Source organism: Scyliorhinus canicula, chromosome 1 (genome assembly GCF_902713615.1).
Source record: "Scyliorhinus canicula chromosome 1, sScyCan1.1, whole genome shotgun sequence".
NCBI classification, from domain to species: domain Eukaryota; kingdom Metazoa; phylum Chordata; class Chondrichthyes; order Carcharhiniformes; family Scyliorhinidae; genus Scyliorhinus; species Scyliorhinus canicula.
The window spans coordinates 62,108,132-62,134,753 of record NC_052146.1 but is presented as its reverse complement, the minus strand read 5'-3'; the positions used below and the strand labels follow the sequence as shown (position 1 = coordinate 62,134,753).

General features: G+C 47.0%; 1 protein-coding gene across 1 annotated transcript in view; it reads left to right on the top strand.

The window, feature by feature from the left end:
- Positions 1-26,622, top strand: part of susd2 (sushi domain containing 2) — a 123,992-nt gene that overhangs the window by 46,751 nt on the left and 50,619 nt on the right. Inside the window, exons 8-11 of the mRNA XM_038791464.1 lie at positions 4,961-5,162; positions 9,384-9,469; positions 18,189-18,457; positions 20,210-20,365. Coding sequence (XP_038647392.1) covers positions 4,961-5,162; positions 9,384-9,469; positions 18,189-18,457; positions 20,210-20,365 — 713 coding nt within the window. The remainder of the gene's footprint in view (positions 1-4,960; positions 5,163-9,383; positions 9,470-18,188; positions 18,458-20,209; positions 20,366-26,622) is intronic.

Genomic DNA, 26,622 nt, shown 5'->3' with positions numbered 1-26,622 from the left:
TTCTTAAAGTGATCCTCACATGACAAATGGTGGACATCATCAACATCAGCAACTTGGGGATGTTGCAGGCAGTGGGGAGGTGGACAGCCATAGCACTAAGGGTTTGGATGGAGAGAAATTTGTCGAGTGTATTCAGGAAGAATTCCTCATTCAATATGTGGATGGTCTGACGAGAGAGGGGGCAAATCTTGACCTCCTTAAGGGGAATAAGGAAGGGCAGGTGACGGAAGTGTTAGTGAGGGATCACTTTGGGACCAGTGACCATAATTCCATTAGTTTTAAGATAGCTATGGAGAATGATATTTCGAGGGTATTAGGCATGAACTTTCAAAAGTTGATTGGGGGGTGCCTATTTGCGGGCAAGGGGACAGCTGATAAGTAGGAGTCTTTCAAATAGGTGTTAACTAGGGTTCAGGGTGAGCATGTTCCTCTTAGAGTGAAGGGTAAGGTTGGTAGACGGAGGGAACCCTGGATTACTCGGGATATTGAGGCCATGGTCAAAAGGAAGAAGGAGACATATGACATGCACAGGCAGCTGGGATCAAGTGGATCTCTTGAAGATTTTAAGGCTGGTTGGAGTAGAGTTAAGAGAGAAATCAGGAGGGCAAAAAGGGGACATGAGATTGTCTTGGCAGATAAGGCAAAGGAAAATGCAAAGAGTTTTTACAAATACATAAAGGGTAAAAGGGTGACTGGGGAGAGGGTAGGCCTTTTAAGGATAAACAAGGTCATTGATGTGCAGATCCACAAGCGATGGGAGGGGTCCTAAATGAATATTTCTCCTCAGTATTTACTGTTGAGAAAAGCACGACTGTTAGGGAAATTGGGGAAATAAAAATGAAATGATGAAATGAAATGAAAATGAATATTGTCACAAGTAGACTTCAATGAAGTTACTGTGAAAAGCCCCTAGTCGCCACATTCCGGCGCCTGTTCGGGGAGGCTGGTACGGGAATTGAACCGTGCTGCCTGCCTGCCTTGGTCTGCTTTAAAAGCCAGCTATTTAGTCCAGTGTGCTGAACCATCCCCTGTCTGGAGGAATGTATATATTACAGAGAAGGAGGTGCTGGAGGTATTAGAGTGCATCAAGATAGATAAATCCCCAGGACCTGATGAAATATATCCCAGGATGTTGTGGGAGGCTAGGGAGGAAATTGTCAGCCCCCTAGCTGAGGTATTTGAATCATCGACAGCCACAGAAGTGGTGTCTGAAGATTGGAGGGTAGCAAATGTTGCGCCCTTGTTTAAGAAGGGTTGTAGGGATAAGCCTGGGAACTACAGACCGGTTAGCCTTACTTGTATAGTGGGTAAATTGTTTGAAGGTATTCTGAGGGATAGGGTCTACAGGCATTTTGACAGGCAAGGGCTAATTATGGAAAGTCAGTATGGCTTTGTAAGGGGAAAGTCATGTCTTACGAATTTGATTGAGTTTTTTGAAGAGGTAACCAAGAAGGTAGATGAGGGCAGTGCAGTCGACACTGTGTTCATGGACTTTAACAAGGCCTTTGACAAGGTACCGCATGGTGTGTTGTTGCAAAAGGTTAAATCTCACGGAATCTAGGGTGAGGTAGCCAATTGGATGCAAAATTGGCTTGGCGACCAAAGCCAAAGGGTGGTTGCAGAGTTGTTTTTCAAACTGGAGGCCTGTGATCAGTGGTGTGCCTCAGCGATCGGTGCTGGGTCTACTGTTAGTTGTTATATATATATAAATGATTTGGATGAGAATGTAGGAGACATTGTCAGTAAGTTTGCTGATGGCACCAAGATTGGTAGCATAGTGGATAGTGAAGAAGGTTATATAAGATTACGACAGGATCTTGACCAATTGAGCCAGTGGGCCAATGAATGGCAGATGGAGTTTAATTTGGATAAATGTGAGGTGATACATTTTGGTCGATCAAATCAGGGCAGGACTTACTCAGTTAATGGTAGGGAGTTGGGGAGAGTTACAAAACAAAGAGATCTAGGGTTAAAGGTTCATAGCTCCTTGAAGGTGGAGTTGCAGGTGGACAGGGTGGTGAAGAAGGCATTCAGCATACTAGGTTTTATTGGTCAGAATATTGAATACAGGAGTTGGGACGTCTTGTTGAAGCTGTACAAAACATTGGGAAGACCACACATGGAACACTGTGTTCAGCTCTGGTCACCCTATTACAGGAAGGATATTGTTAAACTAGAAGAGATTTACGAGGATGCTACCAGGACTTCAGTTGTAAGGAGAGGCTCGATAGGTTGGGACTTTTTCTGCTGGAGTGTAGGAGGCTTCGGGGTGATCTTAGAGGTCAATAAAATAATCAAGAGCATAGATAAGGTAGATAGTCAACATCTTTTCCTAAAGGTAGAGGAGACTAGAACTAAAGAACATAGATGTGGAGAACTAGAGGACATAAGTTGAAGATCAGAGATACAAAAGAGACCAGAGGGGAAATATTTTCACACAGAGGGTGGTGAGCATCTGGAACAAGCTGCCAGAGGCAGTGATAAAGGCAGATACAATTTTTTCCTTTAAAAAAGTTAGACGGGCAGCACGGTGGCACAGTGGTTAGCACTGGGACAATGGCACTGACATCTAAGGTTCAATACCCAGCCCTGGGTCATTGTCCATGTGGAGTTTACACATTCTCCCCGTGTCTACGTGGGTTTCACCCCATAACCCAAAGATATGCTGGTTAGGTGGATTGGCCACACTAAATTGCCCCTTACTTGGAAAAAAAATTGGGTACTCTAAATTTATACAAAAAATGGTTAGACATGGGCAGGGTGGGTATAGAGGGATGTGGGCCAAATGTGGTAAGTGGGATTATCTTAGTGATAGAAACTGAATGGTATTGATAAGCTGGGCCGAAGGGCCTGTTTCCGTGCTGTAAACACCTATGACTCTATGACTAGGTGGGGGTTGGGGTGTCCATGATGGGCCAAAAGATATTACCAGCAATAGTTTACCCATTCTGCTTCAGAGGTGGGGCCCGCAATGCTGACCAGAGCTGGGTGATCCAATGCAATGTTTGAATCTGCATCTCTCCCTCTATTTCTTTGTTACACTCAGAATACAGAGAGCTGGTAAAAAGAAAAAATGGGATTTGTTCTTCGAGTTCCGTTGGACTTTTGGAAAGGCCAATTTTTCAGAATTGCACAAACCCACACGTTGTGATTTGGCAGATACGTGTTATCTCTTATTTATCTGCGTTGAATTTAAACTCTCAGCAAACAAAGTCATAAAGATTAAAATCAACCCTGACTCAGATGCAATGATTAAATGCGGCTTGTTCCTCCTTCCACAGTATGTTTCCTGATTATATTAAGGATTTCAGTTGTAGTGAGGTATTGCTGTGGCTTATTGGTAGCATACTCAGCCCCTTTCACACCGGCCGGTGCGGCGCAAACCACTCCAGTGCCGGCCTAGCCCCTGAAGATGCGGAGGATTCCGCACCTTCGGGGTGGCCCAACGCCGGAGTGGTTCACGCCACTTCTTCGCGACGGAGTTGCCCGTTACGCCAGTTCGCGGAGAATCCCGCCCATGATGTTTGAAAGTCCTCTTGATGCTGGGTGGGAGGGGACTTTGATTATGCTGCCCGCTTTCCCCAAAGCAAGGGGAGGTATAAATGGAGTCAGTGGATGGGAGGCAGGTTCATGTGATGGACTGGGCAGTGTCACAACTCTCTGAAGTTTCTTGCAGTCTTGGGCCGAGCAGTTGCCATGCCAGGCAGGCTGTGATGCAGCCAGATAGGATGCGTTCTATGTAACATCTGTAAAAGTTGGTGAGAGCTAACGCGGACATGCCGAATTTCCTTAGTTTCCTGAGGAAGTATAGGTGCTGTTGTGCTTCCTTGATGGTAGCATCGATGTGGGTGGACCAGGACAGATTTGTGGAGATGTGTACCCCTAGGAATTTGAAACTGCTAACCATCTCCACCTCGGCCCCGTTGATGCTGACAGGTGTGTGTGCAGTACTTTGCTTCCTGAAGTCAATGACCAGCTCTTTAGTTTTGTTGGCATTGAGGGATAGATTGTTGTCGCTGCACCACTCCACTAGGTTCTCTATATCCCTCCTGAATTCTGACTCGTCGTTATTCAAGATCCGGCCCACTATGATCGTATCGTCAGCCACCTTTGGCCTGCTGTAATACTCTGGTGAAGCCTGGTGCAAGCTGGAGGAGCAGCATCTCATCCTCCGGTAGGATATGTTACAGCCTTCAGGCCTCGACTTTGAGTTGAACAAGTTTACACTGTGACCTTTTCTTTCCATCTTTTTTAGTATATCCCAAACATGTTTTGTCCCAATACAAAAACGCCCCCTCCTCCACTGGGCTATCTCTCACTTGTCCTTAAATATTTCTACATTTGCGTTGCAATCTCTCCCAGCTCCCATCAATCATTGACCTGCTACTCTGTTCTTGCTGTTCCACCCTCTCTTATACAGTATAATACCCAGCACATTTCTCCCTCTCTTTAGCTCTGAAGAAGAGGCATACGGACTCTAAACGTTCACTCTGTTTCCTCTCCCTACAGGTGCTGCCAAATCTGCTGGGCTTTTCCAACATTCCCTGTTTTTGCATTCCTTTCAGGACTGACCTAACCTGCCTTTCGCCTCGAGTTACTTATTTTTTTCATTCTCTCTGGGATGCGAGACTCCGGCACAAAATTCCCCACACTTCTGCACTGACCGACATTCTCACTCAAGAGGATCATAGGTGGAGGTGATAGAAGTGTTCCAGTGTTTCCATAATGAGACTTGAGCTGAACACATTGATAAGTCAGAGACGTGGAGTTTTACTCTGCAGCTAGCCAGCTTTTGTCAATCCGATGATGGCTATGGACTGCCACACCATGGCGAATAAGGACTCAGAGGAAATATATGTATGTGGTCTTTTCCCCTGATGTTGCCAGTTGGGTTCCTATGGATTTGAGTGATTTATAAAGTAAATAACCCATCTTGCCTTTTGTATTTTTTTTGACTCAGCAACGTCAGAGCGTTATGGAGTCCGAGCCATGCGCTAGCCTGGCACCTAGAGGAAACGTTTCGGAAAAACTCAGCGGCCTGGGCGTACAAAAAATGTTTGGCCTGGCATAAAACTGAAGAGATGCTCCCGGACTTCCTGCAGGAGATTATAGATTGCCCATGTACCTTGGCACAATCCAGGGCAGATACGGGCAGATTTCATGTAAGAACAATATTTCATTGAGGAAGGGACTAAACTGAATTATTGGTTTTTAATTTAAAACAGGCTGTTTTATAAATGTTCACCCCTCTGCCCCCAATTCATAAGAACATAAGAACTAGGAGCAGGAGTAGGCCATCTGACCCTTCGAGCCTGCTCCACCATTCAATGAGGTCATGGCTGATCTTTTGTGGACTCAGCTCCACTTTCCCACCCAAACACCATAACCCTTTATTCTTCAAAAAACTATCTATCTTTATCTTGAAAACATTTAATGAAGGAGCCTCAACTGCTTCACTGGGCAGGGAATTCCATAGATTCACAACCCTTTGGATGAAGAAGTTCCACTTAAACTCAGTCCTAAATCTACTTCCTCTTATTTTGAGGCTATGCCCCCTAGTTCTGCTTTCACCCGCCAGTAGAAACCACCTCCCCACATCTATCCTATCTATTCCCTTCATAATTTTATATGTTTCTATAAGATACCCCCACATTCTTATTAATTCCAACGAGTAGAGTCCCAGTCTACTCAACCTCTCCTCGTAATCCAACCCCCTCAACTCTGGGATTAACCTAGTGAATCTCCTCTGCACACCCTCCAATGCCAGTACGTCCTTTTTCAGGTAAGGAGACCAAAACTGAACACAATACTCCAGGTGTGGCCTCAGTAATACCTTATACAATTACAGCATAGCCGCCCTAGTCTTAAATTCGATCCCTCTAGGAATGAAGGAAAAAACTCCATTCGCCTTCTTAATCATCTGTTGCACTGTAAACCAACTTTTTGCGACTCATGCTCTGGGACAGGCAGGTCCCTCTGCACAGCAGCATGTTTTAATATTTTATTATTTAAATAATAATCCCTTTTGCTGTTATTCCTACCAAAATTGATAACCGCACGTTTGTCAACATTGTATTCCATCTGCCAGGCCCCAGTCCATTCACTTAAACTATCCAAATCCCTCTACAGACTTCTAGTATCCTCTGCATTTTTTGCTTTACCACTCATCTTAGTGTTGTCTGCAAACTTGGACACATTGCACTTGGTCCCTAACTCCAAATCATCTATGTAAATTGTGAACAATTGTGGGCCCAACACTGATCCTTGAGGGACACCACTAGCTACTGATTGCCAACCAGAGAAACACCCATTAATCCCCACTCTTTGTTTTCTATTAATTAACCAATCGTCTACCCATGCTACTACTTTACCCTTAATGCCATGCATCATTACCTTATGCAGCAACCTTTTGTGTGGCACCTTGTCAAAAGTTTCTAGAAATCCAGATTTACCACATCCACTGGCTCCCCGTTATCTACCGCACTGGTAGTGTCCTCAAAAATTCCACTAAATTATTTAGACACGACCTGCCCTTGACGAACCCATGCTGCGTCTGCCCAATGGGACAATTTCAATTTCCATCCAGATGCCTCGCTATTTCTTCCTTGATGATAGATTCCAGCATCTTCCCTACTATCGAAGTTAAAAGCTCACTGGCCTATAATTACCCGCTTTCTGCCTACCTCCTTTTTTTAACAGAGGTGTCACGTTTGCCAATTTCCAATCCGCCGGGACCACCCCAGAGTCTAGTGAACTTTGGTAAATTAAAATTCCTTGATTCCTCTGCTCCAGATTTGTCCAAAGGGCAGCTGGAGTATGGGGGGAGGGGGGGGGGGGGGAGCTGAGAGATTGTGGGGGCCTGAGAGAGTGTGGGGGGGGGGGGGTTGGTGAGAGAGTGTGGAGGGATGCAAGAGCATGGGGGATAGAGCGTGTGGGGGTGAGAGTGTGTAGGGGGAGAGAGTTTGTAGGGGCTGAAAGAGTGTTGGGGGGCAGGTTTATACAGTGCGGAGGAGATTAGAGAGTGTGTGTAGTGGGGGGGGGGGGGGTGAGAGAGTGTGTGCGGGTGTGAGTCAGGATTAGATGGGGGGGCGGTTGAGAGTGTGAGGACAGAATGTGTCTAGGTCTGGCTCACTCCCAGTATCAGAGTTCTCATTCATCCTTACCCACACATACCATCATGCACTCTCATCCACTTTCACAGTGGCTAAGGGTAAGTGAGTGCACACCCTGAGTCTGACAGTGAGCTGGCCACACACACACTCACCCTATTGCACTCTAAAACTCGGCTTTATTTATTACTTTGGTTTTTTTTTTGCTCAGCAAGTTGTTTCCTTTCATAACACAATTTTTAAAAAAAATCATGCTTAAAGTTGTGCAAAACTTTTATCTTTTGGAAACTTGGTCATCGGTGCCTTGAGTGAGAAAAAATTTGAGATGTGGCCCCCCCCTATGCAAAAAGAATGGACAAAACTGTTCTACCCACAACACAGAGCATTTTATTGCTGCCAGCCTGATTCATGGGTGCCAGCAATCTCTGGTACTTTGTTCATGTGACCAACCTTTGTATGTAAGGTCTGACATTGTTACAGTTGGAAAGACTACAAGCTTCACTGACAGAACCCCATTCATTTTCAATGAAAGCCCATTGGCAGCTGGATTGGGAAAATTAGGCTCTGCCATGGAGGTTATTATAGCCTCACCTAACTCTGTCTTCCCGGTGCCCAATTACCTAAACCTTTTGGTAGGGTTGCCAGGCAGTGAGTGGGAGTGGAAACCTGTTTTATTTCCCTGCAAGGGCACTGTGATTAACAGCCAGGCTGGAGAATCAACTCCCCTTCGAAGTCTGTGGATTGATCCTGAGCGATTTCCAGAGCCAATGGCTCAGTACCAGCCTCCCGTACCGGCCTCCCCGAACAGGCGCCGGAATGTGGCGACGACGGGCTTTTCCTAGAAGCTTCATTTGAAGCCTACTTGTGACGATAAGCGATTTTCATTTTTCATTACAGTATTGCCATAAGTGGTTCATGCACCTGCTGAGCTATCAGGCAACTCGACAAACAACTCGCTTAAGTGTATGATTCTCAACCCCCCACCATAAATAGATAATTCAGCTTATTTCATTTATTGAGAATCCTGTTTGACATTAAGTGGTTGCCTCATTTCCCCAGGGTACATCAGTTACTACATTTCAGAGCATCCCTCGCTGGATAAGCAGCAGGAGGGATACAAGTGAACTGCATTGGTAAGATTAGCAGTTTTAATTGACTGAACTCCAATCATTCAAAGAAGAAAAGTACAGCACAGGAACAGGCCCTTCGGCCCTCCAAGCCTGCACCGACCATGCTGCCCGTCTAAACTAAAACCTACACTTCCGGGGTCCGTATCCCTCTATTCCCATCCTATTCATGTATTTGTCAAGATGCCCCTTAAATGTCACTATCGTATCTGTTTCCACCACCTCCTCTGGCAGCGAGTTCCAGGCACCCACTACGCTCTGTAAAAAAACTTCCCTCGCACATCTCCTCTAAACTTTACCCCTCGCACCTTAACCCTATGTCCCCTAGTAATTGACTCTTCCACCATAGGAAAAAGCTTCTGACTGTCGACTCTGTCAATGCCCCTCATCATTTTGTAGACTTCTATTGGTCACCCCTCAACCTCCATTGTTAGAGTGAGAACAAACCAAGTTTATCCAACCTCCCCTCATAGCTAATGCCATCCATACCAGGCAACATCCTGGTAAACCTCTTCTGCACCCTCTCTAAAGCCTCCACATCCTTCTGGTAGTTTTGATCTCTCAGGGAATAAAGTGGAACGGGAAGTGGGCAGATAAGTGGAGTCGAGGTAGCAGGTTAGGGACCCTTAGAGGTCGTGCTCCTGCTCCTCGTGCTGTTTCTCTGTGGAAGACAGTTCCAAAGACTCACAACCCTCTGTGGTGCCTGTACCAGTAAAGAGAGTCATAGAATCCCCACAGTGCGGAAGGAGACCATTCGGTCTATCAAGTCTGCATCAACTCTCCAAAAGAGCACCAGACCCAGGTCTACTCCCCTGCCCATCCTGCCCTATCCCTATAACTCCCTAACCTTAGCTGCACATACCTGGATACTAAGGGCAATTTGGTATGGCCAATCCACCTAACCTGCACATATTTGGACTGTGGGAGGAATGGGAGCACCCGGAGGAAACCCACGCAGACATGGGGAGGACATGTAAACCCCATCAAACCTGGGTCCCTGGCACTGTGAGGCAGCAGTGCTAACCACTGTGCCACCCATGGCCAAGAGGCACTGACTCAATTCTGTTGAGGGAGTACAAATTGAAAACGAGGGACTTTAGTATGTTTGAGACTGGATTGACTGAAAAAAATCTAATTTCTGATGCAGACAGACTATGGGTGTGACATTGAGAAGGGGAGCATATGTACCTACCACCCAGGAGCTGTGCACTGCGTTCGAGCCATACAAGCAAGGTAAGTGGAAAAACCAGCATTTGTTTTCAGAGGCCAGCCTAGTTGGATTCTTGATGCTATGTGACAACGTGAATGTTTCAAATGGATTAATTTGAAGTGATTTTTGGAATTAGGCTGGGCAGTGGGTTACACCACTGGCCAAAGTGCCAGGTGCTAGGTGCACATCCAGCTCAGACCAGTGGGCCTAAATTAAGAACATAGAACATACAGTGCAGAAGGAGGCCATTCGGCCCATCGAGTCTGCATCGACCCACTTAAGCCCTCACTTCCACCCTATCCCCATAACCCAATAACCCCTCCTAATCTTCTTTTTGGTCACTCAGGGCACTTTATCATGGCCAATTCACCTAGCCTGCACATCTTTGGACTGTGGGAGGAAACCGGAGCACCTGGAGGAAACCCCCACAGACACGGGGAGAACGTGCAGACTCCGCACAGACAGTGACCCAGCGGGAATCAAACCTGGGACCCTGGCGCTGTGAAGCCACAGTGCTATCCACTTGTGCTACCGTGCTGCCCACAATTCTTCTTGTTCCATTAGCTGTAAATGAATTTGGGTAGCCTCAGTGGTGTTGAACAGCAAGTGATTGATACCAGTGATGTTACAATTATCGATCAAAATTGAGATTAGCCTGGTGGGGTGACAAGTTATCTTCCCATAAGGATATTTATAAAATCACTTGAGCTTTCAAGACACTTTCTATCACCATTTACTGGGGGTGACCCATATATTATCAGATTAATTGAAGTTAACTTTATGACTGCCAGATGATACTAAGATTGGTGGAGTTGCAGATAGCGAGGAGGACTGTCAGAGAATACAGCAAACTATAGATAGATTAGAGAGTTGGGCAGAGAAATGGCAGATGGAGTTCAATCCAGGCAAATGCGAGGTGATGCATTTTGGAAGATTTAATTCAAGAGCGGACTATATGGTCCTGGGGAAAATTTATGTACAGAGAGATCTGGGAGTTCAGGTCCATTGTACCCTGAAAGTGGCAACGCAGGTTGATAGAGTGGTCAAGAAGGCATACAGCATGCTTGCCTTCATCGGACGGGGTATTGAGTACAAGAGTCGGCAGGTCATATTACAGTTGTACAGGACTTTGGTTAGGCCACATTTGGAATACTGCGTGCAGTTCTGGTCGCCACATTACCAGAAGGATGTGGATGCTTTAGAGAGGGTGCAGAGGAGGTTCACCAGGATGTTGCCTGGTATGGAGGGTGCTAGCTATGAAGAAAGGTTGAGTAGATTAGGATTGTTTTCGTTGGAAAGATGAAGGTTGAGGGGGGACCTGATTGAGGTCTACAAAATTATGAGAGGTATGGACAGGGTGGATAGCAACAAGCTTTTTCCAAGAGTGGGGGTGTCAATTACAAGGGGTCACGATTTCAAGGTGAGAGGGGGAAAGTTTAGTGGAGATGTGCGTGGAAAGTTTTTTACGCAGAGGGTGGTGGGTGCCTGGAACGCTTTGCCAGCAGAGGTGGTAGAGGCGGGGACAATAGCAGCATTTAAGATGCATCTAGACAGATATATGAATGGGCGGGGAACAGAGGGAAGTAGACTTTGGAAAATAGGGGACAGGTTTAGATAAAGGATCTGGATCGGCGCAGGCTGGGAGGGCCGAAGGTGCCTGTTCCTGTGCTGTAATTTTCTTTGTTCTTTCTTTGACTTTCCATGGTGGGGTTGAACTCATGAACTCCAAGTTTCTTCCCGGTGTTGTACCGCAAAGATAAGCCTGCTTTCTCCATTGTGGACATGATCTTCCACCATTTGCCAAAGTTTAAGGCACTGTTAAACATGATGTAGTGAAGATGTTTCCACTTGACAGGAGCACAAATCTGAACATCACGAATATAACATATTTACTAATAAATCCCACAGAGGTCTTGTGGCGCAGTGGGTCGTGTCCCTCACTATGAGCCACAAGCCCCGGGTTCGAGTCCCACATCAGGACTTGATGGCCAAGAAAAGTGCATCCGTAAAAAACTAGCTATGGAAACAGATAAAAGTCAGCCTTGTGCATCACTAGGCGCAGGAAGAGAAACAATAGCATGGATTAGTTGAGGAAATAGCATGGATGGATTGAAGGGGGAAACAAAAGAGAGAGAATAATTCAGAAAAGGTTAGACAAAGTAAGTTGGAAGGAGCCTTCTGAGGAGCATAAAAGTGTTGGGTCGAATGATCTGTCTGTGCTGTCAATTCAATGTAAATATCTTGCCGTTGAGGGCCAGTCATTATCATTTCACAGATAAGGCACTAGGTGGCGCACCTTCCCTGTACAGGATGAACAGCTCACAGACCTGAGGACAGGGTCACTGCAAATGGAAGGCAAGTTGCTGGGGCCAGTGCAGCTCTGCAACAGGGAGGTACGGTGGGAATCGGCCCCAAAAACACTTCTCAAGTTGAACATGGTTTGGAGGCAGGAACACAACTGAGGATAGGGGAGACAGGAAAGGAGGGGAAAAGCGGAAAGGAGGGAATGCAAATTAAGGTCATGAAGATGCAGATAGAGGAGGCAGAGTGATGTGAGGAACCAAGAGGGGAATGCAGGGGGGAGGGGAGATGGAGAGGGCGCATGGATGAAAGAAGGACAGCGCAAGGAGTGGGTGAGACAAGGAGGAGGGGGCCAAGGGGAAGTTAACCTCAGTGCAGGGGAAGGAGGCCCAGGAGGATAACTTTGCTTCTGTGGGGGGGTCTGAAATCGATGGACTGAAAATCGGGTGACTCCCACAACAAGTAGGAGGTCAGCTCAGCTCAGTTACCAACAAGGTGCTTATATCGCAAACATTGGGTGAAACATTCACCTGAGGCCCTGTCTGCCCTCTTAGATGGATCCACAAGATCCCACAGTTCAGGTACTATTTGACAACGAAGCAGTGAGGTTCTCCCTCAACTCCCGATCAATATATATTCTTCAGCCAACATCACAAACACAGATTATCTGATCATATTTACATTGCTGTCTGCAGCAACTGGATATTTACAAACTGGTTGCTGTGCTTGTTACATTACAACAGTGACTGCATTTTGTGAGGGCCACGAAGAATCCAGCACGAGTTGAAGGATAAAAATAAATAACATTTATTTACAATAACATATATATATACACAACAGCAGCAGCAGCAACTTCCCTTGCTGCTCACCCTCCTCTAGCCGGTTCCAAACTGGCCAGCTTTATTTATGCAGGGAATCTGTTAATGATTTCTCCGCCCCCCTCATTGGGGAAGCTCATACTCCCTAAGGATTGTGGGATTGTCATTAGTCCCCAGCCAATGGTAAGCAGGCAGGTTATACATTCCTCCCCCTCCAAAGTCCAAGGAATCCACCGAAGACCCTGGCGAAGGAGGGCATCGGACTCGTTTTGCCGCAGGCCGGACACCATTTGCATGAGGCACTGGATCAGGTGGCATGTAACGAGAATGGCGAATGGCGCTTCCGTGATTAACGGCGTAACGGTTGTACATTCATGGCCCGTGGGCCCGAGGATTCCCCCTCTGAGGCGTCCTGTGTCTCCATCTCGGAGTCAGAGTCTGCTGCCTCTTTCATCCCGGCGCCTCTATATCCGTGCGGTTTTGCAACGACCTGCGCAGGCTTTGAGTGCGGCACCAGAGGAAGATTATGAGGAATACTTTCCACTGCGTCTGGTCTCTGTGGCTGTAGAAATGAGCTCAGGGGGCGGGGAATCTTTGGAAGAAACGGTCTTCTGAACCGAACATGGTCTACATGCTTGCGCTGGAGACGACCCTGGGCTTGCACCTGGTAAGAGATAGGGCCGTTTGATGAAAGATAACGCCAGGGACCCACTGGGCACCACCAGCAAAATTCCAAACGAAAACTGGGTCACCAGGTGCAAACTGCCGAATCAACCGATGCTGAGAAAAACCATGTCCCTGCCGTTCTTGGGTGCAACGTACTTTTCACCAATGTCCGGGAAAACCATGCTAAGGTGGGTGCAAAGTCTCCGGGCCCATTAGGAGTTCCGCGGGACTAACCCCAGTCACTGCATGTGGGGTGGTCCTATATGAAAACAAAAAACGAGCCAGTCTCGTGTCCATCGACCCAGAACATTGCTTCTTTAGGCCTTGTTTGAATGTCTGCACTGCGCGCTCCGCCAACCCATTTGAAGCCGGGTGGTATGGGGCAGTACGGATATGGCGTATGCCGTACAACTTCACGAACCTCGCAAACTCCTCACTTGTGAATGGAGTGCCATTGTCCGTGACCAGCACCTCGGGGAGGCCATGTGTACTGAAAGACAAACGCATCTTCTCGATTGTTGTGCAGGACGTTGTGCCTCCCATCTTATGCACCTCTATCCATTTAGACTGGGCATTGATTAATAGAAGGAACATGGATCCTTGAAAAGGGCCGGTGAAATCCGCATGCAAGCACGCCCAAGGCCGCCCTGGCCATTCCCAGTGATGTAGGGGCGTAGCTGGCGGAAGCTTCTGATGCTCCTGGCAAATGGAGCAGTTTTGGGCCTCAATGTCGGTGTCGAGGCCTGGCCACCAGACATAACTCTGGACCAACATTTTCAATTTGGTCACAACATAGTCACAGTACTCCGCAATCCGGCTTAGCCTGGATAGGAACTCGGCAAAGGATTCTCCTGGGGTCCTCTCAGCGGTAATAAACTGGTAACGTTGGACTATCGTGGACGGGGTTGGATTAAAATATTTCCCCACTACGTTCACAAGTTCAGGAAATGTTTTGGTGTCCGGCGCACCTGGGTACGTAAGGCTCCTAATCACCCCAAACATATGCGGGCCGCAGGCGGTGAGCAATATGACCACCTGGCACTCGTTTTCGGTGATGTTGTTTGCCCGGAAATAGTAATGCATCCGTTGTGCGACTGGTTCCAGCTTTCCAGCACAGCATCAAAAACATCCAAACGTCCATACAGAGGCATGGTATAATAGAAAACAACTTCCAACCTGTATCCAACAAAAATCCAGGGAGGTGGCTTCAGCAGTGTAGACAGCTATTCACTTTAACCCTCGTCACCAGTTTTGTGAGGGCCACGAAGAATCCAGCACGAGTTGAAGGATAGAAAGAAATAACATTTATTTACAATGACATATATATACAACAGCAGCAGCTGTTCACTCTCCTCTAGCCGGTTCCAAACTGGCCAGGGAATCTGCTAATGATTTCTCCGCCCCCCTCATTGGCGAAGTTCATACTCCCAAAGGATTGTGGGATTTCCATTAGTCCCCAGCCAGTTGTAAGCAGTCAGGTTATAACACTGCGCAACAGAAATACTTCATTGTCTGTAATTCATTTTCGATATCTTGAGGTAAGGAGTTTACAAAAATATTCCTTTCTTTCATCGAGATGACTGCAGCCACTGATATTTCAATGGTTCTCTGGGCAGTGGATCTCTGCAGTCGATCCAATCATTACTGAGCACATTCCAAACAACACAACTCAAATTCTGTCCGTAAAGTCATAATTTGATGGCTGTTGATAACAACAGAACACGCTTGGTATAATCTTTATTGTTTTATTTGTGTTTGTGGTTTTCAACGCTCTCTCTTTAGGAGTCCCATTAGAATGGTTTGAGCCAGTACCCTTGCACTCTCTCTCTCTGTTTATCTCTGTCACTGTGTTTATCTCTCTATCTCTGCCTTTCCCTTTGTCTCACTCTCGCTCTGTTTATCTCAGTCCCTGTATTTATCCCTATCTCTGCACTGCTTCTTCTGACAAAGTGCTCCACCTAGTGGTTTAACTGTGAATGGCACAACTTCACCAGCCACTCTGTATTGAAGATATATATCTCTGTCTCTTTGCCATTACTTTTGTGGGACCAGCTGGTTTGGGTGGGTAGGGGGAACGTTGGAGAGGAAAGGATTTGATTGGTCAGCAACTATGTTAATGACCGTTGCAGATCCAGACGCTGGATTTGACAGAAGCCAAAAACAGTATAGATAGGTACGGTCAACTTCTAAGACGCTAGAGCGAGTGCAGAAAAGATTCACAAGAATGGTTCCAGGGGTGAGGAACTTCAGTTATACAGACAAATTGGAAAAGTTGGGACTGTTTACTTTAGTGAATAGAAGGTTGAGAGGTATTCAAAATCATGAGGGAACTGGATAGAGGAGAAAGTGTTCCCATTGGTGGAAGGATTGAGAACTAGAGGCCGCAGCTTCAAGGTAATTGGCAAAAGAAGCAGTGGAGACGTGAGGAAAAACATTGCACACAGCGAATGGTCAGGATCAGGAATGTACTGTCTGAGCGTGTGGTGGAGACAGGTTCACACAGCGAGTGGTTAGGATCTGGAATTTACTGTCTGAGAGTGTTGTGGAGGCAGATTCACACAGCGAATGGTCAGGATCAGGAATGTACTGTCTGAGCGTGTGGTGGAGACAGGTTCACACAGCGAGTGGTCAGGATCAGGAATGTACTGTCTGAGCGTGTGGTGGAGACAGATTCACACAGCGAGTGGTTAGGATATGGAATGTACTGTCTAATAATCTTTATTGTCACAAATAGGCTTACATTAACACTGCAATGAAGTTACTCTGAAAAGCTCCTAGTCCCCATATTCCGGCGCCTGTTCAGGTACAATGGGGGAGAATTCAGAATGTCCAAATTACCTAACAGCATGTCTTTCAGGACTTGTGTGAGGAAACTGGAGCACTGGTGAGAGTATGGTGGAGACAGATTCACACAACGATTGGTTTGGATATGGAATGCACTGTCTGAGAGTGTGGTGGAGGCAGATTCACACTGCGAGTGGTTTGGATATGGAATGCACTGTCTGAGAGTGTGGTGGAGACAGATTCACACAGCGATTGGTTAGGATCTGGAATGCATTGACTGTAAGTGTGGTGGAGACAGATTCACACAACGATTGGTTTGGATATGGAATGCACTGTCTGAGAGTGTGGTGGAGGCAGATTCACACTGCAAGTGGTCAGGATCTGGAATGCACTGAGAGTGTGGTGGGGGACGTTCAACTGAGGCTTTCAAAAGGCAATTGGATTATTATCTGAACATGAAGAATGTGCAGGGTTGCAGGGAGAAGCCAGAGGAGTGGCACCAGGCAAGTTGCACTGTTGGAGAGCTGGCGCAGACAATGGGCCGAATGGCCATCTTCTGTATTGCAACAATTCACGGTTCATTGATGGTCAAGTTAAGAAGGCTAACCAGAATGATTATTGATGCAATCCTGAGCATTACATGTGTCATTGTGGTATAACACCGGATTGAGAAGTCAGATATTTCAGGACCATCCGTCTCTTTGAACATAGAACATACAGTGCAGAAGGAGGCCATTTGGCCCATTGAGTCTGCACCGACCCACTTAAGCCCTCACTTCCACCCTGTCCCCGTAACCCAATAACCCCTCCTAACCTTTTGGGCACTAAGGGCAATTTAGCATGGCCAATCCACCTAACCTGCACGTCGTTAGACTGTGGGAGGAAACCGGAGTACCCGGAGGAAACCCACGCAGACACGGGGAGAACGTGCAGACTCCGCACAGTCAGTGACCCAGCGGGGAATCGAACCTGGCACCCTGGCGCTGTCAAGCCACAGTGCTAGCCACTTGTGCTACCGTGCTGCTTTGGTTGAAGCATGCTTATCATTTGTTAGTCGATTGTTTTGTGGAACCCCAAGAAGTTTTTCCAAGGGTTGGTTACTGTGACTGGGATTTTTCAGTCCTGCCAGCAACTGTCAGCTGACTATTGGCGGCTTCGCAAAATTTCCCATCCCTCCCGTGACGACAGCTGCCGCGGCCGCCCCGTGTTAACCTCCTCTGCTCGTGTTTGTTGAAGAATTCTCTGCTTGACATCAATGGAATCTTGAGCAGTATCCATTAGAATAACTTGCTGATATGCTTGCTGGAATATTGTGAGCTTGTGTATTCAAACTTATACAAAGCCCTGTTTGCCCATCAACCCTGGTGTTCACTGGCCTGCCCTGGTTTCTGGTTCAGGAATTAAATGACTCAGAATTCTCTCCCTTATGTCTGAATCCCTCCATAACCTCACCCCTATCTTTCTTTGCCACCTGGTGCAGGCCCACAAACCTCCAAGATGGCTCCCGTCCGATTTTGCCCTCTTGATCATCCCCGACATTGGCAGCCATGCCTTTGGCTGCCAAGGCCCTAACTGCGGAGTTTCCGTCCTAATCTCCTCTGCCTCTCACTCACCGTTGCCCTTTGCAAGTTTCCTTGTGGTAGCTGTGGCTCGGCTGATGAACACTTTTGCCTCTGGATTTGCAAGGCTCCAGGTTCAAGTTCCATTCCAGAGCTTTCAGATGAGACGATAAGCTGAGTCTGCCTCCTTGGGTGTGATGTGATAGATCCTGTGGCACTGCTTTGGAGAAGAACAGGGGAGCTACCCCAGCATCCCAACCAATACCTAACGCTCAATTCGCGTTGTATAATGAATGACCTGGTCATGAGAGTGTTGTGTGTATTTGCTGGTGTGTTCCCTCCATTACAAGTGTTTACGCTTCAAAGATACGTTAGACATCCGTTGGTCACGTAATATAAATGCTACTTTTTCTTTTTTTCCCTTTAAAAACCTATCTCTTTGACCAAATTATTTGTCACATATTCTAATATCTGCTTACGTGACTGTTTTGTGGTCCGCTGAGGAAACTCGGGATATTTTATTACTTTATAATAAATGGTGTTCCTGTTTGTTACTGGCAGCTTTTCCTGTTGGTGAAAATTCTCCCACTGATCTGTTGTTCTTGCTCCACCAGCCCTCAGTATGGAGCAGGACAGCAATGCTGCTACGATGCCAACGGCAGGCAGATACTCACCGGAGACTCCATCGGAGGCAGCACCCCCGACCGAGGGCACGACTGGGGCTCCCCGCCGTACGTGAACCCCCCGCGGGTTCCCGGCTTCTCTCACGGCCTCTATGACGTGATTAGCTTCTACTACTGCTGCCTGTGGTCTGATCACTGCCAATACTACTTCCGGCATCGGCCCTCAAGTGGCTGCCGGACCTACAGGCCTCCAAAAGTGGGTAAGTAAGCCCCCCCCCCTCCCCTGCTACAATTGAGGCTGTCCAGTGCCATGACATGCGAGGCAACAGTTAGACACAAATGGACAGTCTCAATGCCCCCGAGAGTTGCCAAACACGATGAAAGTTAGGATTTGTTTGTCAGGCCTGTTCTCAATTTAGTTGAGCCAGCCAAAACATTATGCAACACTAAACATAACATTTAATGGTAATTGACTGCAGATTATTCCCCCGTTAACATGCCGATCCAGCATTAGCATTTTGAAAGCTTTCGAGGGGGATGTGTGGACATTCAGCCTCTGGAGGCTGTCAAGAGGCTGCCCGATGAATGTTGCTGTTGCCAGTAACAAACAAAACAACTTGTATTAAACTGAGCCAATATGGGCAGGCAGAGGAAGCTCGAACCACATAGGTACTTGAGCTGTTGGTCCCCCCCCCCAAGAGGCAGGTCTGTCCTCTCACTGTCGGAAATTTTTTTTAGTGGTGATTTGAGGGCCTGGGCATTTCACTATCAAATTTGTGCTCCACTGACTCTTGGCAACAACGCAAACCAGCCATTAATGGATCAACGACCTGTTGTATCTCTCCCTTGTTTTTTATCTCAATTTTACATCATTGCCCAAAATCAAACTTATATCCAGGGGCACTATCCTCAGGGTGTGTGACCTGACCAGAACGCACAAAGTTCAATATTCAAAGGCTTTGCTAAATGTGAAACACAAAGGTTCGCCCCCAAAATACTGAGAGTTTCAATCTACTCCAGCCAATGGACGTTGGCAGTGTTAGAGGTGTCTTCCAAGAATGGAAGAAGATAAAATGTAGAAAACATCTTTTACTCCACCATTAGTGGCCATGCCTTCAGTTGCCAAGGCTCTAATCTCTGGGACTCCCACTCTAAATCTCTCCGCGTCTCCAACTCCCTCTCCTCTTTTAAGATGCTTCTTAACATCTATCTCTTTGACCAGGTCTCCCGTCACCTTCCATATTATATACGACAGGGCAAGGCGGGTAGCTCAACAGCTTTGACTGTTCGGTTTGCTGTCAGTCATGAAGAGGGGTAATGAAGCTATATCTGGGCAGTGTCTAAAATGGGCGTCTGATTCACCACACCAGGTCTGGGGAGCAAGTTGAAAAACACTCTTGATTCTTGAATTGCAAACCATGGGGTGAATCTCACGGTCCCTTCTGGCATATTAGAATGCAGGGGTTGTGGTACCTGACCTGTCACCTCCTTACCCATCCTGACATGTCCCCTCTATTATGTTAAATGGGTGAGGCACCTGGAAGTCCGCTCACTTGGGTCATTGAGGTCTATAAGTGTCCAATTAAGGGCCACTTAAGTGCCTCATTCTGCCTCTGCTGATTTTTGATGTACGCCAGGCAAGGCGGGTATCTCAACAGTTTTAACTGCTTGCAGTCCCAGCAATGGCTACTGTTCAACCCTGGCACTGATTGGCTGGCAGTTCTCCAGGACAGGACTTGCTCCCCGTTGGGGGCAGTGGTCCCACTCTAAAACTATTGGGGCTGCTCCCAGCGTAATATCACTGCGGCCCAACCAGGTTTTGGGTGGGTGGGATGTGGACTTTTCTGTTGGGGGTGCAGCGAATACGCTATCCTGTAAAATCCAGCCCCCCCACCCGCCATGAATCTGAACCCTGAAAACAGCGACATTCTGAGTCCTGTTGATTTTAAAAGAACAGAGCAACAGTTCTAAAGTTTAACAATAGATGTTGAATGACTTCAACTCTTCTCCAGGCACAGCATTTGGAGACCCACATCTCTTTACATTTGATGGCGCTAACTTTACCTTCAATGGGAGAGGAGAGTACACACTGATAAAAGGAGAAGGAAACAGCACAAGTGGAACATTACGAATCCAAGGGCGGACAGATCTAATCGAGAATATAAATGGTAAGAATCCTCTGGCAGCAAACATTCCCTGTGAAACAGCTTCTCTGTGGTCCACCGTGCTCCTGTCATGGTTAATGATCCTCCTTCCATCTCTCAACATGTCACTGAATGGACCACAGGCCGGTCTGTGCGAAATCAGTGATGCAAAAGATTGGGTTGTTGTATTATTTTAATTTGTTCATTCGTGGGCTGTGGGCGTCGTTGGTTGGCCCAGCATTTATTGGTCATCCCTAACTGCCCTTGAACTGAGTGGCTTGCTTGGCCATTTCAGAGGGTGGTTAAGCGTCAACCACATTGCTGTGGGTCTGGAGTCTGGAGTCACATGTTGTCCATATCGGGTAGGGACGGCGAATTTCCTTCCATAAAAGAGATTAGTGAACCAGATGGGTTTTTATGACAATCTAAAATGGTTTCATGGGTCATCATTAGTCCTTTCATTCCAGATTTTTATTAAATTCAAATTTCACCATCTGCCGTGGTTCGGGTTCGAACCCTGGTGCCCAAAGCATTACGAGTCTAGTATTGTAAAGCATGCTGCGAATAATGTTGAATGGTCCATGGGCTGAATTCTCCACCGTCGGGATTCTCCGTTTTGCCGGCAACCCGGGGGTTTCCCGACGGCGTGGGGCTGTCCCACAATGATGAACCCCATTGACCAGCCGGAGAAACGGAAAATCCCGACGGCGTGCTGAACCAGAAAACTGGCGCGGCGGGACGGAGAAACTCGCCCCAAATCTCCCAGCTATACTGTGACGTTTGGTGCCATTTCTTTCTTCCGTGTCAGCTGCAGCTTTGGTAACAGTGAACCTACAACATCTAATGGGTTTAAAAAACTAGTTGTTTGCAGCACTTCAGGGGTTCTTTAGGAATTCGAACGATGGACCGCACAAAATTCTGCATTTGAACTTCCAGCTTGGTTACATGATAAGCTGGGCAGTTGTCTGAGGAGAGGAAAGAAAAATTGACTGAATTGTTTCAGTGTCTGTAATCAATGAAAGGACTGATGGTGACATGAGGAAATCATTTCTCCCGCAGAAAGCTGCACGCATGATCTGGATAGGGTGGTGAGAAAAGATTCAGTGATAACTGGCAAAGAGAATTGGATGAATGCTTAATGGTGGAAAATTTGCTGGGAATGTATCCAGTTGGCTCGACCTTTAATCTTTTGATGTTCCCATCTCAATTTTTTGTGATGGACAATCGCAAGCAACAAGCTGGAAGCACATATCAGCTTTTCTCTTCAAAAATAATCAACTCATTTAGGCGATTTTGAACTGGTAACTGTGAGAAATAATTGAAGAGACTGGGCGGGTCGGATTTTTGTGGTCCCGAATGGCACCATTGAAAAGAAGAGCAGCTGCACACAGCCATTTTCATGAGACCGGGGACGGGGACCAGGGGGGCGAGGGGGGGGTGAAATAGTGCTCCCCAAAGCTTGGCCACTTCCACGAAAGGTAAAACTGACAGTGCTGTGAGCTCATTGACAGCCCGCTCAAGGTACAATTTATTTTCCTGGAAGTGGTTGAACATTACAACAGCTGCATGGCGAGGTATGGGTCATCAGGGATTGGTTTAGCTCAGTTGGCTGGGCCGCTGGTTTGTGATGCAGAGCAAGACCAACAGCACAGGTTCAATTCCCATACCAGCTGAGGTTATTCATGAAGATTCCACCTTCTCAACCTTGCCCCTCGCCTGAGGTGTGATGATTGTCAGGCTACGTCACCACCAATCAGCTTTCCCCCTCGAAGCAGCTATGGTCATCTGGGACTATGGTGACTTTGTTCATGAAAAAGGCACGGACCATGGATTGGAAGTGTCAAGAGTTTTAAAGCAAGTAAAATGGCTTTGCCTCCTTTACAGTCCATCTTTGTTTCCTGTAGCATTAATCGTTCATCAGGATCTGTTATGATAATGCTGTGATTGGAAGAAGAGAGATGGTGGTAGTGTAGTGTTATTATCACTCGACGAGTAATGCAGGGACCTGGGTTCGAATCGATGCCCCCTGAGTTGGATGCTGAGATTTAACTTCAGTCTAATTATGGCCATTGTCAATTGCTGTAAAAACCATCTGTGTTCACTAATGTCCTTTAGGAAAGAAAATCGGCCATCCTTACCTGATCTGGCCTACATGTGACTCCAGACTGACAGCAACGTGGGTCACGCTGAAATGTCCTATAAAGGCACACAGTCCAAGGGCAATTAGGGATGTGCAATAAACAGTGACACCCACATCCCATGAATGAATAAAAAATGTAACTGCCCATTAAACAATGTGTTTGCCAGATTGTTACTTTTGCCAGCTAGCAAGCTGTCAACAATGTAAATGTGGAAAAGTCGTTAGCTGAGTTGAGAAATGTTCATGGAATGGATAAAAAGGTAGTGTACTATCACAATATTGGAAGGTTAGCCTAATATGATAACCAAGTGTAAATGTTTCATCTTTTGCCATTGGTCTTATGTATTCAGTGTGGAGCTGTAGTAAGGTGGCAGTTCCAAAGTCTGCTTGTTTATTCAAGGAGCATTATGGGATCATGGCCACAATCCAACTGCCTAATTATTTTATAAGGATTTCACGCAGTTTATACAGTTCTTTGAAGAGTCTGTTCATTTATTCCAGAGGTTTTATGGGCTATTCAACATCTTCCAACTGTTATAATAGGGCTTGTAAGTTCTGTTCCTAAAGTGGATAATGGTGATGGGATGCAGGGAGGTGAAGGGTGTGAGAGAATGAGGGGGTGGAGAGATGTAGGGTTTGGGGATGGGGATATGCGGGGATTACATGTTGAGGGGGTAGGGGTAGGTGATGTTTAAACCAGTCAGAAAGTTTATCTGTATGTAGTTAAACACCAGGCGAAGACCTATTGCGAATGGAAGGGGGCATTTTGACCTGATTAAGGCAGCAGGTCCACCCCCGGGCCACTTTAGGCCTGGGTCCTTGGAAGATTCCACTTGCTGCGACAGAGATAGAATCATGACAGTGGGATTGCCCCGCCTCCTGATTCCGACCTCTGACATGATAATATGACTCTGAGGCTCTTTCCTCAAGCAGAGTGAAGGCAGACAAGCACCTGAACAGAGATCTATAAAATTATGAAATGAGATTGTTAGGATAGATATGGAGATGATGGGGGTGAGGTTATTGGATTTACAGCATGCGTTTCTTTAATGCCACATGTCCTCTTATGGTTACAAAAGTACACGTACACATTTCTGCCCTGAAGTGCACAGACTTTCATATTGATAAAGATCTGTACAGTTAATGTTTTCTGGAAGTATGCAGTGTCATGTTATTTTGACATAATACCTTTATATTAGGAAACCAAAGGTAGTTTTAAGGAATTTATATTTCATAGAATCATAGGCAACCTACAAAGCAGAAGGAAGCCATTCGACCCATTGAGTGTGCACCGACCCTCTGAAAGAGCACCCTACCTAGGCCCACTCCCCTGCAACCTCACCTAACCTTTTGACACTCAGGGGTAATTTCACATGGCCAATCCACCTAACTTGCACACCAGCCACAACCAATTGGCAGAGAGGCACATGACTTGCCTGGGCCAATGGGCAGCGAGGCTGCTGTACCAATGGCATCTTTGGAACCAATGGTTCTCCGGTAATATGATCTCTCTAGCCATACTACCACATTAGGTATAAAGTTTGAAGGCATCAGATCTGTGTGTGTGCACTGCTGACAGCAGAAACGGAACCTAGATTGGATTACATGACACACTTTCCTTCCATTGATTGCATGCTGATATCCCTTAAAGGCTAATTACAACATGCAGAGCAAACAGATCCAGATAACAACACTGATTTGACACCAACATTTCCATTTTGGAGCTCCATTCTTCGAACCACAATCTCGAACAACAACAGTAACTTGTATTTATATAGTATCTTGAATGTAATAAAGTGGAAAGGTCTACACTGGCTGACCATGTCAGTATTTTTTTATATAAATGTTTTTTATTGTGTTTTTGAATAAGGTATATTTACCGTTATGTACACAAAATAGAATACATACATAGAAGAGAAGGGAACCCGCACAAAAAACAAAACAAACAGCAAAAAAAAATGCTAGAATAAAATAACTGGTGGGGTATTATGTGTTAGCTCAACAGCTGCTCTGTACAATTGGCAGTATTGTTAAGAGCACATAAGTAGGCATCTGTTTATGGGGGGGGGGGGGGGTAGATATACACTTGAGCGCCAGGGAAACAAATACAGAACAATTACGCAAATGGATCTGGTGTTGATGTTGTTGCTTGCTTCTCCCGGACAGTTTTTGTTGCCGTTGTCGTCTCCCGATCACCTCCGCTTCAGCCGTTCGTCCTGTCTTTCGCCCAGATTTTCCTTGTTCTCTGCTCCTGTAGATGCCAAGTTTGTCGTTGTTTCTCGTGCCCTCCTTCCAGCTGTCATTCCCTTGTCACCCCACCCCCCACCTCACTGGTTCCCCTCTATTGTTCCCTGTCTTCCCCCCCCTTCCACCGCCCCCCCCCCCCATCCCCCCATCCCCTGTGGTTCGCCTTTCTTTTCTCTTAGGTTTAGCTACGATCCCTGGTCTATCCCTCCCTCCCCCGCCTTGGCTACTTTCCCCTGATTCTTGGCTAACTGGCTATTCTTCTGCTTGTTCATTGGCTGCAAACAGGTCCCGGAACAATTGAGTGAATGGCTCCCACATTCCATTTGGAGAGATTCCGAGAGGTCGGACAGCCAGTCTTCAGCTTTGGGTGGTGCTGCTGACCGCCAGCCGAACAGGATCAGGGAGGCAAAGGCAAGGGCGTCCACCCTCCTCCCCAGGAATAGATCTGGCTGGTCTGATACCCTGAAGACCGCCACATTCTGGCATGGCTCCACCTTTATCCCCACCACTTTGGACATTGTCTCGAAGAAGGCTGTCCAGTACCCCGCAACTCTGGGCAACACCAAGAACAGTACAGCACAGAACAGGCCCTTCGGCCCTCGATGTTGTGCCGAGCAATGATCACCCTACTCAAACTCACGTATCCACCCTATACCCGTAACCCAACAACTCCCCCTTAACCTTACTTTTTAGAACACTACGGGCAATTTAGCATGGCCAATCCACCTAACCCGCACATCTTTGGACTGTGGGAGGAAACCGGAGCACCCGGAGGAAACCCGCGCACACACGGGGAGGACGTGCAGACTCCGCACAGACAGTGACCCAGCCGGGAACCGAACCTGGGACCCTGGAGCTGTGAAGCATTGATGCTAACCACTATGCTACCATGCTGCCCTGCTGTCCCTTGTTGCGACCCTGCTGTCAGTGTACAGGTCCCTGACTGTCAGTGTCCCTCTGTCCTGTCCCCACCTTTTAAAGGTGGTGTAAGTTAGCGCTGGTACGAACCTATGGTTGTTGCAGATGGGAGCTTTGTCCGACTTTTTGGTCAGGCCAAATTGCTCCAGTAGTTGGTTGCAGGACTGGAGGGTGGCTATCGCCACTGGGCTGCTGGAGTGTTTTTGGGAGGGGATGGGAGTTCCGCCGTGGCGCTGTTGCTCATTCTGGGTGAGTGTGCTTTACACTCAAATGGCTCTGTTTTATTCCTTAGCTCTAGAGTCGCCAGGTATCCTTATGATACCGCCACAAAATTCAGGTTCAAGTTCAGATCAATGACTCAATACACCAGTTAGTAAGTTCAAACAAGACACGTTTATTATTACACAGTTATTTACTACTCATGCATATAACACTAAAAGACTAGGCTATTCCTACCACTAACAGGCCAATACTTATCTGGAATAAGGGAACTGCCGGATCAGGGAACAATGGCCTCTTGCTTTGTCCTGGATACGCAGGCTTCCAGTTGGTGTGGACTAAAGGGGTCAGGAGTGTCTACTCTTGTATCGTGCGTTGTATGACACTTACTTGATGGCGGCTGCTGGCCAGGCCTCTCCTTCTCAAGGTCTTCTGCTGCAAAGGTGTTCTGCTGGGAGGGCCGGCTGGTCAAGAAGAAAGAATCAGTCCTGGGACCTGACTTTTATAGGTCCCAGGGGCTTCGCGCCCTTCTGGGCGGACCCTCTATAAACCTGCAATCGATTGGGTCTCTTCCCAATCGATTGATTTGAATTTCCCCAATAACGGGGCTGTTCCTCGATCACTGGGCGGTTCCTTCCACCTTATTTGTGTCCTTTGTTTCAGACTCCACTGGCGCCGGGATGTCTGACTTTCTATAGAATGTTTCAATCTCTTCTAATTGTTGTGCCCATTGTGCCTGGGAATCACCGGGTATCGC